Raw genomic sequence first — 16,884 nt, forward strand, 5'->3', positions numbered from 1 at the left:
CTTTTACCTCTGACAAGGGTCCGAGGGCTGCTTTAGGCTGCGGTTCTATTTTAAAGGCTCTGTTTTGTGAAATGCTGCAATGGTCTGTTTTGTATATGAGAGCACCAGGGGAAACAGTGAGACGTTCTGGGCCGGGCTGTCGTCAGCACACAGAAGTGGTGGCGCACAGCTCCATACCTTGTCTCCATCATACTTGGATAGTGCACTGTCTGTGCTTCCCTTAGTGCCTGGCTAAGATTGGGACTTCCAAGATGGCAGAAGAAGAGGGGAGCCTGCGACTGTGCTGAAAGTGGAGTTAGAAAGTGCTAAATGAAATTCAACTAATCATTAAGAAACATACTGTAGATAGCTGAGTAAATAAAATTACTTAACCAATATGTGTTTTACTCACTTAATAGTACTGTTCTCACAGGAAGAAGAACATCCATGTTTTACAATGTATTTTTAAAAAATTATAACCCTCATGCTTCAGGACATATGGCAGTCCCTAGCTGTCTGAAATTAGGAAGAAATTCATCTTATGTGCAACTTATTCCATAAATGAGACATGAATCACTACTTTGATTTGGTGTAGTAATTCCTACGTCTTATGTTTATAAGTAGAACTGGTAGAATACTGCAAATTCAGCGAGTGTTCCCTCAAATGCTGAATGACTGTTCATTTTCACTAAGGCCGGTTGAAAACTTCCATCTAAACTATTTTTCAATGGAAAACTGGCCTTTCAATTACATAACATTTTTAATGGAAAGCGATTTTTGACAGAAAGTGGCTCTTGGCTACAAATTCAGTTTTTCTGACCAAGAAAAAAAAAAAAAGAAAAAAGAAGAAATTTGCATTGGGAAAAAGCTCCTATTTTGCAATCAGCTCTAATTTCAACCATTTGTTATTTATTATTTGCTAGCATTAGTGTGAAAGGGTTTCACTCCTATCCGGGAGGAACGGCTACTCTTTTTATGAATACTCATAGCGCATGCAAAGAAAAGTATGCATGTAAACAAGAATGTTAACTATTTATTCATCATCTGTTATTCATTACTCTCTCATTTTAGAAATTACAAATGCAGTTTTGAGGGCAACTATATCACAGAAACATCATCTGCAGCCCAGTATTGTAGAATTAGGCTCTGGGCAACTAGGTTTGCCTGAATTAGCTACTTTTGTGGCTTTTCTGTGGAATCTTCTTCTCCTATTGCTTTATGTCTGTCCAGTGCTTAAATCCCATCACTGTTCTGCTCTCCAACTGAATCAAGTTTAAGCTACTTGTTCTTCTTTTCATGGCTCTAAACATCTTTGTTTCACCTTATGACGGGTTCTGTCACAGAGCTCCCCTTGGGACAGTCACCTGATGTGCTGAGACTAACTCTGAGCTCATTTTCTCTGCCAATTTGGGCCTCCAGAATCCTGCCTTGTTGAGCCAGACATGCAAGCTTGCTGCAACACAGATCCAGGGTCTGAACCATACCCCCAAAACTGCAGACTTAACTGAAAACAATTAAGTGCTCCTTATTCCACCCAAATACCCAGCTCCCAGTGGGATCCAAACCCCCCAAAAAATCCCTTTGACTCTGTATAAAGCTTATACAGGGTAAACTCATAAATTGTTCACCCTCTATAACACTGATAGAGAGATATGCACAGCTGTTTGATCCCCCAGGTATTAATCACTTACTCCAGGTTATTAATAAACAAAAGTGATTTTATTAAGTATAGAAAGTAGGATTTAAGTGGTTCCAAGTAATAACAGACAGAACAAGGTAAGTTACTAAGTAAAATAAATCAAAATACACAAGGTTAACTTAATACACAGTAAGGATCTAGTTACAAATACCAACTTCTCACCCTAGATGTTATCTCAGGTACAATCCTTTTCGGACCAATGTTGTAGTTTATGGCCTGGGTCCAGCAATCACTCACACCCCCGTAATTACAGTCTTTTGTTCCAGTTTCTCTCAGGCATCTTTTTGGGGTGGAGAGGCCATCTCTTGAGCCAGCTGAAGACAAAATGGAGAGGCTTTCAGGGCCTTTTATATTCTCTCTCTTGTGGGTGGAAACCCCACTGTTCGTCTGTGCAAAATCACAGCAACAAGATGGAGTTTGTAGCCACCTGGGCAAGTCACATGTCCATGAATGATTCAGCTTTTTGCAGGCCAACACCATTGTTTACATGTTAATTTGAACATTCCCAGGAAAGCTCAGATGTGGATTGGCATCTCCTAAAGTCCATTGTTAGTTAAGTACTCCCAATTACTTAAATAATCCTTTCACATATAGGCCAAACCTTCCCTATGTGTTTTCTACAGCAAACACTTTAAATACAAGCATAGAGCCAACGCTCATAACTTCAGATATAAAAATGATAGATGCATACAAGTAGGATGAATATATTCAGTAGATCATAACCTTTGCAAATATATGTTACATGGCATATCTAACGTAAAGCATATTCCAGTTATGTCATATTTCCACTCATAAGCATATTTCCATAAACAGTGCAATGTCACACACCTTAATTGGAAAATGAATGTGTAATATGTAGGTGACTATACAGCATCAAGCTCTCCACTTATGTTGCCATTTTGTTTTCAAGTTTTAAAATGTGGATTCTCTTAGGAATTAATTCTGGGCTGTAAATCTTCCTGAATGTAGAAGGAGTAATGCAGCTCCACTGTAGGACAAAAAGGATGCCATGAAGTTCAGAGAAGCAGAGCTCAGCAGATGGCCATGGAGAGAAATCTGGGTCTTGGGTGGGCTGGAAAGGGGAGAGGTTTGAGTATGACTAATGGATTGATGAGAGAGGGGGTATATTGGCTCCACAGAAATTTTCCAGTGGGCCATGGATGGTAATGCAGCCTAGAGCAATGTGGCTGCTCCATTCTCTGCTTTATACCTTAAGTCTCCATGTAAGTTCCCTGTGCACAGTCCATTTACTCAGCCTGTGCTTGGGAGCAGAGTGTAGCTCTTGAGAAGTGGTAATGATCACAAGACACAGGAAGTGGTAGCACAAATATAAAATACTTTATGGGTAATCGAAAGTCCAGCCTATAATAATATAATAATTTACATTATGACAGTATTATAACATTCTGTAGTTATTCAGACAGAACTCCCAGAGGATCAGGCCAGAGAACAGTACAATTTTTTTGATTTTTTAAGATCTATTAATAGATTAATAACACTGCATATAAAACAATTGCAACACGCAAGAAGGAAATCAATGGAATTAATCAGCAATTAAACCAGCTATTGCTTTTCATGACACTGACCACTCTCTTGATGTTAGGATCAAACTGGAACTGTCTTGTTCCTTGGAAGAAATAGATATATCCTAGAAATAAAAATAAATTGAATGTTATATTTTATAGGTGAAATGTTTTCCAACAAATATTTCTATAAAGCAAAATATAACATTGACAGTACCTACATATTCATTTGTGTTAATTTCTGACCTTAGTACAGTAGTGAAAATATGAATAATGATTGTCTTTTAAAAGATTTCTTCAACCTAGAGAAGCACAAATATTCTAGCATAGTAAACTGTTTTTAAAGGTTTGTTTTACTTACTACCATGCTGGAAAGCAGCATCAATTTTTTTGCTAATTCCTCGGAAGTCATTGATTATCTTCTTTGGATAACCCTGATCCATGGACCGACTGTTTTCATCGTATCTGAACAGAAGAAATATATTTATAATGTATGGTAAATAAATGACATTTAAAAAGTCGAAAACAAACCCTGACACATAAATGAGTCTATTCTTGGTAGAAAATCCATTAAGAATGAGCTAAACTAACTGAACTCTTAAAATCCTTGCTATTATGTTTTCAGGTTTGCGTGCATATGAGAGAGTCTAGAGGTGGAAATTCTGGCCCCATTGAACTCAGTGGCAAAACTTCCATTGAGCTTTCACCTCAGGAGTGTGTGTGTGCACGTGTACAGGAGTTTTGGCTGAATGGGCAGGGACAGGCAGGAACTGCATGTGTGGTAAAGATAAGCTAGAGACTGAGCTGGTGAGTTTGCTGGACAGTTTTGCAAGGCTGCCCCAAAGGAATAAAACTCTTCTTGCCTATATACAGCTTTGGCCACCACATCCTAGCCAATCAGTGTTTCCTGGGAAAGTGGAGCTCCAGCACGGGGAAGCAGAAGCCCTGTATGTGTAACTCTGAAATCATATTTGTCTTAGTGTCAACTGCTCAACAGATATATAATTTATTAATTAAAAGTCTTCTGTATCTTTGAGGGGTTTACTGTTATATTATGCAAGGGTGGCACCAGCTCCCAGTGGAGGGGCTGAGGTGGGCCAAACAGAAAATTGCCTCAAGGCCCTGCCCCCTCCGTGGCACTGCCCTGGGGCCTGGTCAGAGGCTGGAAGCCAGAGCTGGGCAGTGCAGGGTGCTGGCTGCTCGCAACTGGTAAGAGCTGCCCAGGCAGGGAACCCAGCTCGGGGGCTGGCAGAGCCCTTGGGGAGCAGCAACTGTGGGGTGCTGGAAACAGAAGCCCAGGCCAGAGCGGTTCAGTCTGGGCTTCTGTGGGGTAGCCCTGGATCCTCCACCTGCCCTGTGCAGCGTGCCCCAGCAGGCAGGGACATGGGCTGGGGACTGCTCTCAGGCACCCCAGTACCCCTCCAGGGCTTACTTCTCCGCTGCTGCTGGAGCTGGGCACCCGGCCAGCAGCTACCACTCTCTCCACTGTGCCTTCAGAGCTGGATGGCTGGAGAGCAGCAGCAGCTACGGGGTGGCTGCCGGGGAATAAAGGCAAATTTTGGAGTGGCAAGCCCCCACTCCTGCCCTTCCAGCGCTGCTCCTGATATTGGGATTCCAAGAGCTCCATTCAACTGAATTCTAAACTGTTTTCAGAGGAGAAGCCAAAGAGCCATTGCAATGTGATGCAGGTATTAGTTCAGCGAGGTAGTTTATTGTAAAAGTTTACTGAGCTCCTATGAAATATAAACAAACCGTAACCACAAACTACTGCATAATCAAACCCATTTGACTGTTCACACCGAAGGAACAAAAATCCAGTATATTAATAGTTCTGTTAGCTTGAAGTTTGAGAGACCCAGGAGTACAATTTCAGAACCTTACATCCTTTGCATAATTCTTAAAGAACTTACTAGGTTTCTACAGGTTTTGTGTCTCATCCTCTAGAATGTAATTACATCCCTGCCACAGATTTCTACCGGATGATTGGGAAAAACCTATAGAAGAAAGGTTAGCGTTTTCTATCAGACTCCCTAGGTTTTAAAACTAACTTCCATCGAACCCTATTCAGTTTTGCGGAATCCAATTTGTTTAATCCCTATTACATGTTATTTTATGTTTCCATATTAACCCTCCAAGCCTAAAGAGAGAAATATACCTTAACTCTGTTGAACATTAAATCTTACCTCCAGTACTTGTCACCTGCAAAGAAGTATGTTTTCCCTGAATTCTTGTCACTGAAAGCTGCATTAATTCTCTTAACATTTTTTGGGAAGCCAAAGTCATAGATGCTTTTTGGGCGGTTATACACTAAGTCATACCCACTGAGGACCCAATACTTGTTCTCTACAAAGAAAAAATAGAAGTAAAGCTTTCACCAGCAGCTTCTGCTCATACTAAACAACATCTGATCATGGCTTCTGGCTTAGTACTTTCATTACAATGATGATAACAAAGCAACTTAATTTGCAACAGACATGTACAGATGAGATTTCATTCTCCCCTCTTTTTTCAGTAAATTAAGGAATGGCACTGATCGTTGTATTTTAAACATAGCATAAAGCCCAGAGGAGATGTCCTTCATGTTTCTGAATTAGACCTTGGAGCAATGAGTCCAAGAAGAACCCTTCCCGTACACTTATACACTTTATACATTTTGGGAGAAGACTCCTTGAATTCTACAAATTGTTAAGTAATCCACCAAGAATTGTTTACTGGGATGCAGAAGATTAACAATACTTGGGTTGTGTTCAGATACTTTGGTCATGGAGGTGTATACATGTCTAAATAGATGTATATACAGAACCTTAACTATTAATAAGTGCACGTCTTATCTAAATGATCAGGTGATCTTATTTATAAAACCCTGTTCTTTTCTCTTTCTCCCCTCCCCACTTAAGAGTATAGTTGCTTGAGCTGGTTGAACTATTTCAAACAGACAGCTATTTTCATCAACAAACGGCCTTTTTTACTAAAACAAAATTTTTCACAAACGAGTGTCAGCATTAGCAACATTTTGGGTAGGGAATGGGGATTGTGGAAAATTTTGTAACCCTTTTGATATTCTTGTCAAAATTTGTAACACAAATAGTATTGAAATGCTTCTTAAAATGTTTGCTTACCAAAAGTGTTCTCTTTTGAACACTTCCAAAGAAAAACAGTTTTGAAATTTTTCACTCAAATAGGTTTTCATTTTTTAACCACCTCCAGTAATTACCCTCATCTGTATGTCCTGTCTTCACCTAGATTCTAAGATTCTAAGATCTCTGGAGGTCTCTGGAGGTCTTTTGTTCCCTGTGTTCCCTAAGGTGCCTAACAGACGTTTGGATGTGGCATCAATAATTAACTAATTCACCAATACTCTGCTGAATGCTTTTCAAAACAGCTGCTAGTTATTTGACTTAATACTGACAATTTGTATCTTACTTCAAGGCCAGAAGTGATCTAGCAGATTAATAGCCGTACGTTATGTCCTATGATAAAACTAGATTTGAAGGAAAAGTGAAGCCATTTTCATATCTTGCTTTTCAGAACATTTACATTAAATAGATAACCGACCTTTAATTTCACTATTCACACATTTTGGGGGCTTTTGTAATTTGAACATTTGAGTTGTTTCATGCAGTGTCATCTAAGGAGAATTGCACGTTCTGTGGAGCAAAGTATTCCCAGTAAATTCATATGTCAGAAGAACTAACACATTTTGGATTCCATTACCTTTAAAAAGAAAAACTTGATCCCTTTCAACATTTTCATAAGCAGCTTGAATTCCAGATGGCAGATTTGGCCAGAATAAAGAAATGAAATTGAGGTCGACCTCTGTCATCTGAGGATGCTTGTGCCAGAAATACCTGGTTTAAATAAAATTGGTATATTATAAATTGTTCCTGCACATGCCATAAATGTAATACAAAGGTGAAGTGTGTCTAATTCTGTCTCCCTTTAGAGTTTGATCCACAGTGAGGAAAAGAGTCTGCTATGACTGATACCTACTAGAGCTAATCTTTTAGCCAATGAGCTACAATGTGGTGGGGTCATGACAAAGTAGAGTTCCAGTGTGTCACATAAACATACCAGTTGCAAAACATGAGTTTGCAGCTGCCCTCTTTTTAACTGAATGTAGAGTGGTAACAAACCTATCATTCCACTGATTACAGCGGCAGAGTAGTTGGAATAGAATCTAGGGGACAGTCCTGACTCACCTTCACCAGCCTTAGCCACTAGACCACTAACATTTAAGTTCCTCTCCTCTGATCAGAGCTGCGTATAGCAGAATCTGGGTCAGAGTTCCCATTGAAAAGAATTAGAATTCCTTAGAAACTACAGTACAATGGTTGGTGCCCTATAGCCATTTCACCATTTGATGCAGCCACTTTGGAAACAGCTAAAGCATTTTGTCATGCCTGAGAGAAATGTTAGGTAAAGCTAGGCACCCATCGTCAGAGAATTTGGTCCTCCTTTTGTATGCGATTTTTATTGTTAGTGCTTGTCATAAATATAAAGGGAAGGGTAAACCCCTTTAAAATCCCTCCTGGCCAGAGGAAAAATCCTCTCACCTGTAAAGGGTTAAGAAGCTAAAGGTAACCTCGCTGGCACCTGACCAAAATGACCAATGAGGAGACAAGATACTTTCAAAAGCTGGGAGGAGGGAGAGAAACAAAAGGGTCTGTGTGTCTGTCTATATGCTGCTTTGCCAGGGATAGAACAGGAATGGAGTCTTAGAACTTTTAGGTTTCAGAGTAACAGCCATGTTAGTCTGTATTCGCAAAAAGAAAAGGAGTACTTGTGGCACCTTAGAGACTAACCAATTTATTTGAGCATGAGCTTTCGTGAGCTACAGCTCACTTCATCGGATGCATGCTGTGGAAACTGCAGCAGACTTTATATATACACAGAGAATATGAAACAATACCTCCTCCCACCCCACTGTCCTGCTGGTAAGTAATCTAGCTAGGTATGCGTTAGATTATGATTTCTTTAAATGGCTGAGAAAAGAATTGTGCTGAATAGAATAACTATTTCTGTCTGTGTGTCTTTTTTGTAACTTAAGGTTTTCCCTAGAGGGATTCTCTATGTTTTGAATCTAATTACCCTGTAAGGTACCTACCATCCTGATTTTACAGGGGTTATTCCTTTACTCCTATTTACTTCTATTTCTATTAAAAGTCTTCTTGTAAGAAAACTGAATGCTTTTTCATTGTTCTCAGATCCAAGGGTTTGGGTCTGGTCACCTATGCAAATTGGTGAGGATTTTTACCAAACCTTTCCCAGGAAGTGGGGTGCAAGGGTTGGGAGGATTTTGGGGGGAAAGACGTGTCCAAACTACGTTTCCCAGTAAACCCAGTTAGAGTTTGGTGGTGGCAGTGGTTATTCCAAGGACAAAAGATAAAATTAATTTGTACCTTGGGGAAGTTTTAATCTAAGCTGGTAAAAGTAAGCTTAGGAGGTTTTCATGCAGGTCCCCACATCTGTACCCTAGAGTTCAGAGTGGGGGAGGAACCTTGACAGTGCTACATTTCTAAATTACTGTTTCCCCTCATGTCTCATGGGAATTAAATGATCAGAAATATTGTTTTCTTTTAAGTACTGCAGTTCAAAGGGGGCGGAGGGGGGTGAGAAAACCTGGATTTGTGCTGGAAATGGCCCAACTTGATTATCATACACATTGTAAGGAGAGTGATCACCTTAGATAAGCTATTAGCAGCAGGAGAGTGGGGTGGGGGGAGGTATTTTTTCATGCTTTGTGTGTATAAAAAGATCTTCTACACTTTCCACAGTATGCATCCGATGAAGTGAGCTGTAGCTCACGAAAGCTTATGCTCAAATAAATTGGTTAGTCTCTAAGGTGCCACAAGTACTCCTTTTCTTTTTTCAGTTCAAAGAAGTAACTCAGAAGTTCTTTGCTGTTATCTGCCCTTAAAGAACGGCAGTTCTCCACGCATGGTAGCGACGGCATCAAAAGTCAATTTTGGATCACAAGTTACTGGCGTTGTGGGTCCGGTTGGTTGAACGGGGTTATCTGACTGTCCTACATGAAGATTAAAGAAAAATTGGCATTGTATAATATGGAGAAATACAGCTGAAAACCAATGTTATGAAGGACTTGGTGGACACACAAAACCTTCCCCTGAAAAACTGTGGTGGTGGTCATTAATCATAGAATCATAGAATATCAGGGTTGGAAGGGACCTCAGGAGGTCATCTAGTCCAACCCCCTGCTCAAAGCAGGACCGATCCCCAATTAAATCATCCCAGCCAGGGCTTTGTCAAGCCTGACCTTAAAAACTTCTAAGGAAGGAGATTCCACCACCTCCCTAGGTAACGCATTCCAGTGTTTTACCACCCTCCTAGTGAAAAAGTTTTTCCTAATATCCAACCTAAATCTCCCACACTGCAACTTGAGACCATTACTCCTTGTTCTGTCATCTGCTATCACTGAGAACAGTCGAGATCCATCCTCTTTGGAACCCCCTTTCAGGTAGTTGAAAGCAGCTATCAAATCCCCCCTCACTCTTCTCTTCCGTAGACTAAACATCCCCAGTTCCCTCAGCCTCTCCTCATAAGTCATGTGTTCCAGACCCCTAATCATTTTTGTTGCCCTTCGCTGGACTCTCTCCAATTTTTCCACATCCTTCTTGTAGTGTGGGGCCCAAAACTGGACACAGTATTCCAGATGAGGCCTCACCAGTGTCGAATAGAGGGGAACGATCACGTCCCTCGATCTGCTGGCAATGCCCCTACTTATACATCCCAAAATGCCATTGGCCTTCTTGGCAACAAGGGCGCACTGTTGACTCATATCCAGCTTCTCGTCCACTGTAACCCCTAGGTCCTTTTCTGCAGAACTGCTGCCGAGCCATTCGGTCCCTAGTCTGTAGCGGTGCATTGGATTCTTCCCTCCTAAGTGCAGGACTCTGCACTTATCCTTGTTGAACCTCATCAGAGGTTCCCTAATCAAACTAAATTTCTCTGTATCTTTTTGCATTCTAGCCACTGCAGACTAATACATCTTCTGTGAGGTAAACTATGAGAAACTGGCACAGGAAGTTGCAGAAATAGGGAAGCAACACATGACGGATCTCCTTTTCAGCCAGACATATCTTCAGTCTCAAGATTCATCATCCAAAGAAACACAATTTTTGATTATTCTTGTTTCATCATCAATTTCAGGAACCAACAAACAGTGGTACGTATATCAGACACAACTCCCATGACATGATATGTTCAAAGTTGTCATGCTCAAAGCCAATGGAACTCTGGCATCGACTTCAGTGCCCTTAAATAGCAGCAAACATTGTGTTCGAAATAAAAAAAAAATAGGTGGAGGGATAGCTCAGTGGTTTGAGCATTGGCCTGCTAAACCCAGGGTTGTGAGTTCAATCCTTGAGGGGGCCATTTAGGGATCTGGGGCAAAAATTGGGGATTGGTCCTGCTTTGAGCAGGGGGTTGGACTAGATGACCTCCTGAGGTCCCTTCCAACCCTGATACTCTATGAATGTTCTATCTATGCTCTTATTCATCCACTTGGGGCTGAAAAAGCTGTCCTTGTTTATCTAGTCTAGTCCTGTTTATGAAAAAGAGACTTTTCCATAAACACTTCTCCTTCTTGTGTTTTATACAGGCTATTGTATTTTTAGCTTTGCTCAGCTACCCCATGGGTAACAGTGCTTTGCCTTCTTCCTTTCTTTTATCATTTTGTCTTTATTTGGTTTTTGAAGGAAAGCTAAACACATTTAAAAACACACATACATGCAGCACAAAGGACAGACAAATATTAATGAAAAATAATGTCAGTTATTAACTTACAGGGTATTAGCAAATCATGGTGCATCCTAGATTGCATGAAAAGACCCATACATATGAGATTTTGGCACAAGATTCCTGGGTAAACATCAGCTCAGGCCAGATTTTAAAATATTATGAACAAAAGGATCATGACCAATGCAAAGGGAGAGAAGAAGACATGAATATTTTCCACAAGGCCCTAAATAGGTGATTTTTTTCATGCAGTTTTCACAGCTCACTTAAATGTTTCCAGTAGCGCTATAGATTCTGAATATGTCACCCTTACTCACAATGAGCAGCATTTTACCATACAGGTAGTCTCAGTGAAAACTGTTACATGACTAGGGCAGTAAGGTACTGCTGAGGATGAGTAAGAGTAGCAGAGTTGGACCCATAAAGAATAGCTCACGTAACCAGAATAACTAGAGGGGATTTGCATTTTTCATTTCCTAAGCATTCTCCGTTTTCTCACTAATATTACAATCAAGAACCATTTTATATGGTTAACTTTCCACCAGTAACTCTTATTCCATATGCCACATTTATATCCTATTATATCTGCATACCTTTTCATATGAATGACTTTCACAGACTTCATTTGTCTGCTATATGCAGGATATTACACCATGCTACAAAATGCTACACATGCATATCCGAGGTTGTAGAAAATGTTATATAATAATAATGCAGTATTTGAGAAACAGGGTGTGATGAAAGACTGTGTTATGATGCATACAAACACTGGATGGATTTGTGGTTGCTCATTATGGAACTTGTCTTCCAGCTTGCTCTTGTTCAAGTCCCATTCTCAACTGGGCAGAAAGCAGGGCTGGCCCGAAAACATTTTATGAAATGTTTTGAAGTTTTGAAATAGGTGGAACAAAACAGACCTTTCAAAATTAAAAACAGAACAAAACAAAAGCAAGAGAGAGACCTACTCAAGAACAGCCAATACACTGATATTTAGGCACTCCCCAGTGATGTGGGAGACACAAGTTCAAGTCTATGCACTACACAGTTCAGAGCGGGACCTTAAACCCACATCAGAGGTGAGTGCCCCAACCTCTGGACTATTGCCTCTTCTGGAGTGGGGCTTTCTCTCTCTCATTGAAACTAATACATTTCCACACAAAGTTTGTCTTCAATGAATCAGCATTTTCCACTGATTAAAACATTTAATCAAAACATTTATGACCATCCTGAGCAGAGTTTCACTTAGTCTGTCCCCAGACAGTTCAGAGTCCCCTCTCCATATTTAACATTGATCTTACCTGAGACATACATTTCCTCATTTACAAAATGGCACCTCTGTTATGCATATCTAGGGCACAGCTCTTTAACTGGACCCATTCTTGCTGCATTAGCTTCTTATTCTTGATATGTTAGGACCCCATCTACATTGGAGCTCAAAATTGTTTGAATCTGCAGGCTACTTTCCTTTGTTCCTTATTTGTAACTGATAAAATCTTTAAATGTTCTAGTGATTTTCATCCCCAAAGGGCTGGACCCAGGGCCTCTTCCTCTCAGGGGATCCTGCCCTCCCCCTCTCCCACCTCCGTAGCCCCCCGACAAAACAAGTCAGGAAAAATTCCTCAAGGGCAGCCACATTGGGGTTTCCTCCTTCTGCGGGTTTTCCTTCATGAGGGGGCAATTTGGCCAGTAGTTTTTCCATTTATACCATTTTTAGTACTATGAAAATTAAGAACAATAATTTGCAATTCAAAGAGCTGGTTTTAACAATTTCAGCATTTGCTGTGGCAAGAGCTATAGTCAGTTATACTTTTCCACCAGTAGGTGGCACTAGCAAGTTCTGTATTTGTTCTAAGAGGACAATTTGTACCTTTATGTGCAAACATCTTGCAGTGCCATTTGTACCCTAACGGGGTCTGCTTTTCATCTCTTCTGAAGCAATAAAAAGTAATGTCTTCATGCAAAATAATGTTATGCTGAAACAAGCTTTTTTGCTAATGAGTCACTTTTTTATGCACAAAGTTGAACACAAAAGCCATACACTGTGCTATTGTATATCAGTGTTGTATATCATGCTTTCTTTAACCGCTAGAAAATTCACACTGGGGCCCTGCACATTTTGATACTAACTTGAGAAAAAGGAGGCCTCCCCATGAAATTTGTCTCTTTAAGACTTCATACAAGCTCTTGATGTGTGTTATCGTAAATGAGGTGATAGCTAATGTTGGACATTTTCTTTAACCAAACAGTGTAGATTCTGCTTTAGGAGAATTATCTATCAATCAATCAATCAATCAGATAAAACAAACAAAATGCCCAGTTTCACCCAAAAGTCATGACTTCTGTGACGTCGGCTCAGGCCATCAGCAAAGCCAGGAGGCTCATATTCCCTCAATTCAGAGAGGTGAGGAGAGGGCAGGGGAGGAGGGATAAATGCTGAGTTAGTATAATTAGTCAGTTGTATTTAAACAGTAACACTCTGACAGGTGATAGATGGGGCCAGCTCCTGAGTTACATCTCAGTGACTTGCCCAGTCTCAGACGTAACGTCATCAACTGAAATCAGTTGGATTCTATTTTAAGGATAGGCAAAGGAGTGCCACCTTTAGAAGCCAATAAACTGTTTCCTGAGTACAAAAACAATATGGGATAGATTAATCATTCTTGCAGGCACACCGCTCTGTGCCAGCCTGGACTGCTGAATCCCAGGCTGGAAGTTACCTGGGAAGGGAAGACTGGTTGGGATCCCCTGGTGCAGTTTCCATCAGAGTCATACACTTTGTTTGCCACTCCGCTTCACAGATATCCCCTGATTTGTATAGATTCCAGGGAATCTACAGGAAATATGAGCCACACTCTTTATCTATTACTCCCTCTGGAATACCCACTGCATCAAAAAGAAGATCACTGCCATCTCTCTGAGATCTGGATAACCTTCTGTGAGCCTGCATCTACACTTACTGATGTGATACTTCTTTTCCTTACATCCCTAACCCGAAATCATCCCCAAAGAACTACAATAGGGGCCACTTGACTCCTCCCATCCCTCCTCCACTCCATTTGACTCTAACCTCCTGACAGCTTCTCCAGTCAACATCTCTGCACCTTTCCCTACCACATCCTCAAAGCCCTTCCTGAGCTGGTCTGCAAAGCTGAAATTTTATGTGTTGTTTAGGAAAATGTAAAGCATTGTAAAATGTTGACATTTAACTCATTGTCATTAGGCTTCAGAGTTAATCTCTATTGAGTCAAATGACAGCAATATATTATCTTTTAGAGCTACTGCTTCTGCCCATAATTATATTCAGACAGGTCTGCACTGGGTTCCATCTGGGAGGTCTTCTTCACCAGCAGCAAGGCCAGAAAAGGAATTTTAATTACAACTTAAATCCTATAGACAGTGAAGGGGCCACCAAACCATTCATGAACGGCATATTGGCCAATACTGACTCAACCATACACATTCCTTCTATAGGGGAGAATATACAGTGTGAATCCCTGACCCACTCAGGTCAATGGCAAATCTTTCATTAACTTCAGCGGGGCCAGGATTTCATCCTTAATAGTGAGTACTTTTGAAAATCAAAATGGTTACTCAATTTATGTTCTTGTTTTCTTTTTTCTTGCTTCTATGATGAATGTAGACATAATTTAACATTGCCATGAACAGATGCATTTGATTGTCAGCACAATCGACAAAGGAAAAATACTATTTTATGTTGGGTTTTTAAAATTGTTTTGGTTGTTGCAGTAAATCATCATTGCAAGTTAGTGTTTGAATGGACAAAGGTGCAAAATAAGACCAACCTTTTTAATAGTGCGGGTGTTTTATCCCTGGAACAGTTTACCAAGTAAAGCGGTCAATGCATCCTCAGCTGGAGTCTTTAATTCAATGACTGGATGTCTTTATCAAAGGTATGGCCTACTTCAGCCACAAGTTATTGTGCCTAATAGTGCTCAGTTATGTAGTAGGAAACATAATTCCCTCCACTGCAGCATAAACTGGGTAAAATGTTATGGCCTGTGTTATGCAGGCGGTCAAACTAGATGATCACAGTGGTTTTGCATCCAAGGATCGCATTAGCCCTTTTGGCCAAAACATCCCACTGGGAGCTCATGTTCATTTCCCAAAACTTTTTTAAAGTCACTGCTTTCTCGGATAAAGTCCTTGGAATATAGACTACATTCTTTGTTCCAACATGTATAGCTTTACATTTAGCCATATTAAAACACATATTGTTTGCTTCCTCCCTGCTTACTAAGCGAGCCAGATCACTCTGAATCAGTGACTCGTTCCCTTGATAATTTACTATTCTCCCAATATTGGTGTCATCTGCAAACTTAATCAGAGATGGTTCTATGTTTTCTTATAGCTCAGTGGTTTGAGCTTTGGCCTGCTAAACCCAGGGTTGTGAGTTCAATCCTTGAGGGGGCCATTGAGGGATCTGGGGCAAAAACTGGGGATTGGTCCTGCTTTGAGCAGGGGGTTGGACTAGATGACCTCCTGAGGTCCCTTCCAACAATGATGTTCTATGATTGATAAAAACAGTTAAATAGCACAGGAGCAAGAACTGATCACTGAGAGACCTCACTAGCAACACACCTGCTCAGTGATAATTCCCCATTTACAATTACATTTTGAGATTTATCAAGCTTTTAATCCATGCCATGTTAATTTTATCATTCTACTTTGTTAATCAAAATGTCATGTGGTGCCAAGTCAAATGCCTTAGAGTTGTCTAGAGAGACAAGGTGGGTGAGGTAATATCTTTTTTTGGGTCAACTTCTGTTGGTGAGAGACCCAAGCTTTTGAGTTTACACAGAGCTCTTCTTCGGGTTTGGGAAATGTACTCAGAGTGTAACAGCTAAATACGAGGTGGAACAAATTATTTAATGTAAGTAGTTAACACATATTTGAAGTGACCATTCAAGGTGAAGTGGCCAGTTAACACCTCTGTAGTCATAGGGGGAAAAGGGAGGGGGGAAAAAAAAGCTGCGGGGGGGACACTAGTGTGTTATGGATTGTTGTAATAAACTATAAATCCTATGTGTCTCTATTCAGTCCGTGATTTTTAGTGTCAGCCAAAGTTATGACAGGTTCATTTTTTGAAAATGTTGTGCAGGTTTCCTTTGAGCCGGGTGAGGACTGATAGGTCAGATACAGAGTGATTGCCTTGTGAAAAGTGTTCACCCACAGGTGATAGGTGTTCTTTGCTTTTATCATTTTCCTGTGTGGGTTCATTCAGGAGTGTAGTGATTTCTTGATTTCACCCATATAGTTGTTTTTGGGGCATTTAGTGCACTGGATGAGGTATACCACATGTTGTGATAGGCTTGTGTAGGACCCTGGATCTTAAAATGTGTGTTGTGGGGGCGGAGGGGTGTTGATCATTGTAGAAGTGGAGATGTGTCTACAGGTTTTGCATCTGTTGTTCTGGTGCCACGTTGAGCTGGTGTGTCTTGGTCTGTGGGGAGCTTGATGATGAGCTTGGAGAGGTTGGAGGGCTGTTTGAAGGCCAGACGTGGGAGTTCAGGAAAGGTTTCCTTCAGGATGTGGTCTCCATCGAGTATGGGTGGTAACTGTTTGATGATACCCATATGGGTTCCAGGCCTTGTCTACATTGCCACTTTACAGTGCTGAAACTTTCTCGCTCAGGGGTGTGAAAAAACACCCCCCTGAGCGATGCAAGTTTCAATGCTGTAAAGTGGCTGTGTAGACAGTGCACAAGCACTGGGCACCGTGCTCCCAGCACGGGTAGCTACTCCCCTCATGGGGGTAGGTTTTTTATAGCACTGGGAGAGCTCTCTCCCAGTGGTGCCATGGCTACACAGCCATGTTAAAGCACTTCCGCGGCAACGCTTTAACGTTGGCAGTGAAGACATACCCCCAGTGTGGGGTGGTTGGTGACAACTAGGGGTGTGCAGTTGGAGA

General features: G+C 40.9%; 1 protein-coding gene across 1 annotated transcript; it reads right to left on the reverse strand.

The window, feature by feature from the left end:
• Nucleotides 1-3,047: 3,047 nt before the first annotated feature.
• On the reverse strand, nucleotides 3,048-7,041 carry LOC140909315 (interstitial collagenase). Its single transcript, XM_073338337.2, has 4 exons — nucleotides 6,916-7,041; nucleotides 5,385-5,544; nucleotides 3,563-3,666; nucleotides 3,048-3,326 (listed from the first exon to the last, which is right to left on the reverse strand). The coding sequence occupies exons 1-4, from the start codon at nucleotides 7,022-7,024 to the stop codon at nucleotides 3,226-3,228; spliced, it is 474 nt and encodes a 157-aa protein (XP_073194438.1). The 5' UTR covers nucleotides 7,025-7,041; the 3' UTR covers nucleotides 3,048-3,225.
• Nucleotides 7,042-16,884: the final 9,843 nt, after the last annotated feature.

This window comes from Lepidochelys kempii, chromosome 1 (genome assembly GCF_965140285.1).
Source record: "Lepidochelys kempii isolate rLepKem1 chromosome 1, rLepKem1.hap1, whole genome shotgun sequence".
Classification (NCBI taxonomy): Eukaryota; Metazoa; Chordata; order Testudines; family Cheloniidae; genus Lepidochelys; species Lepidochelys kempii.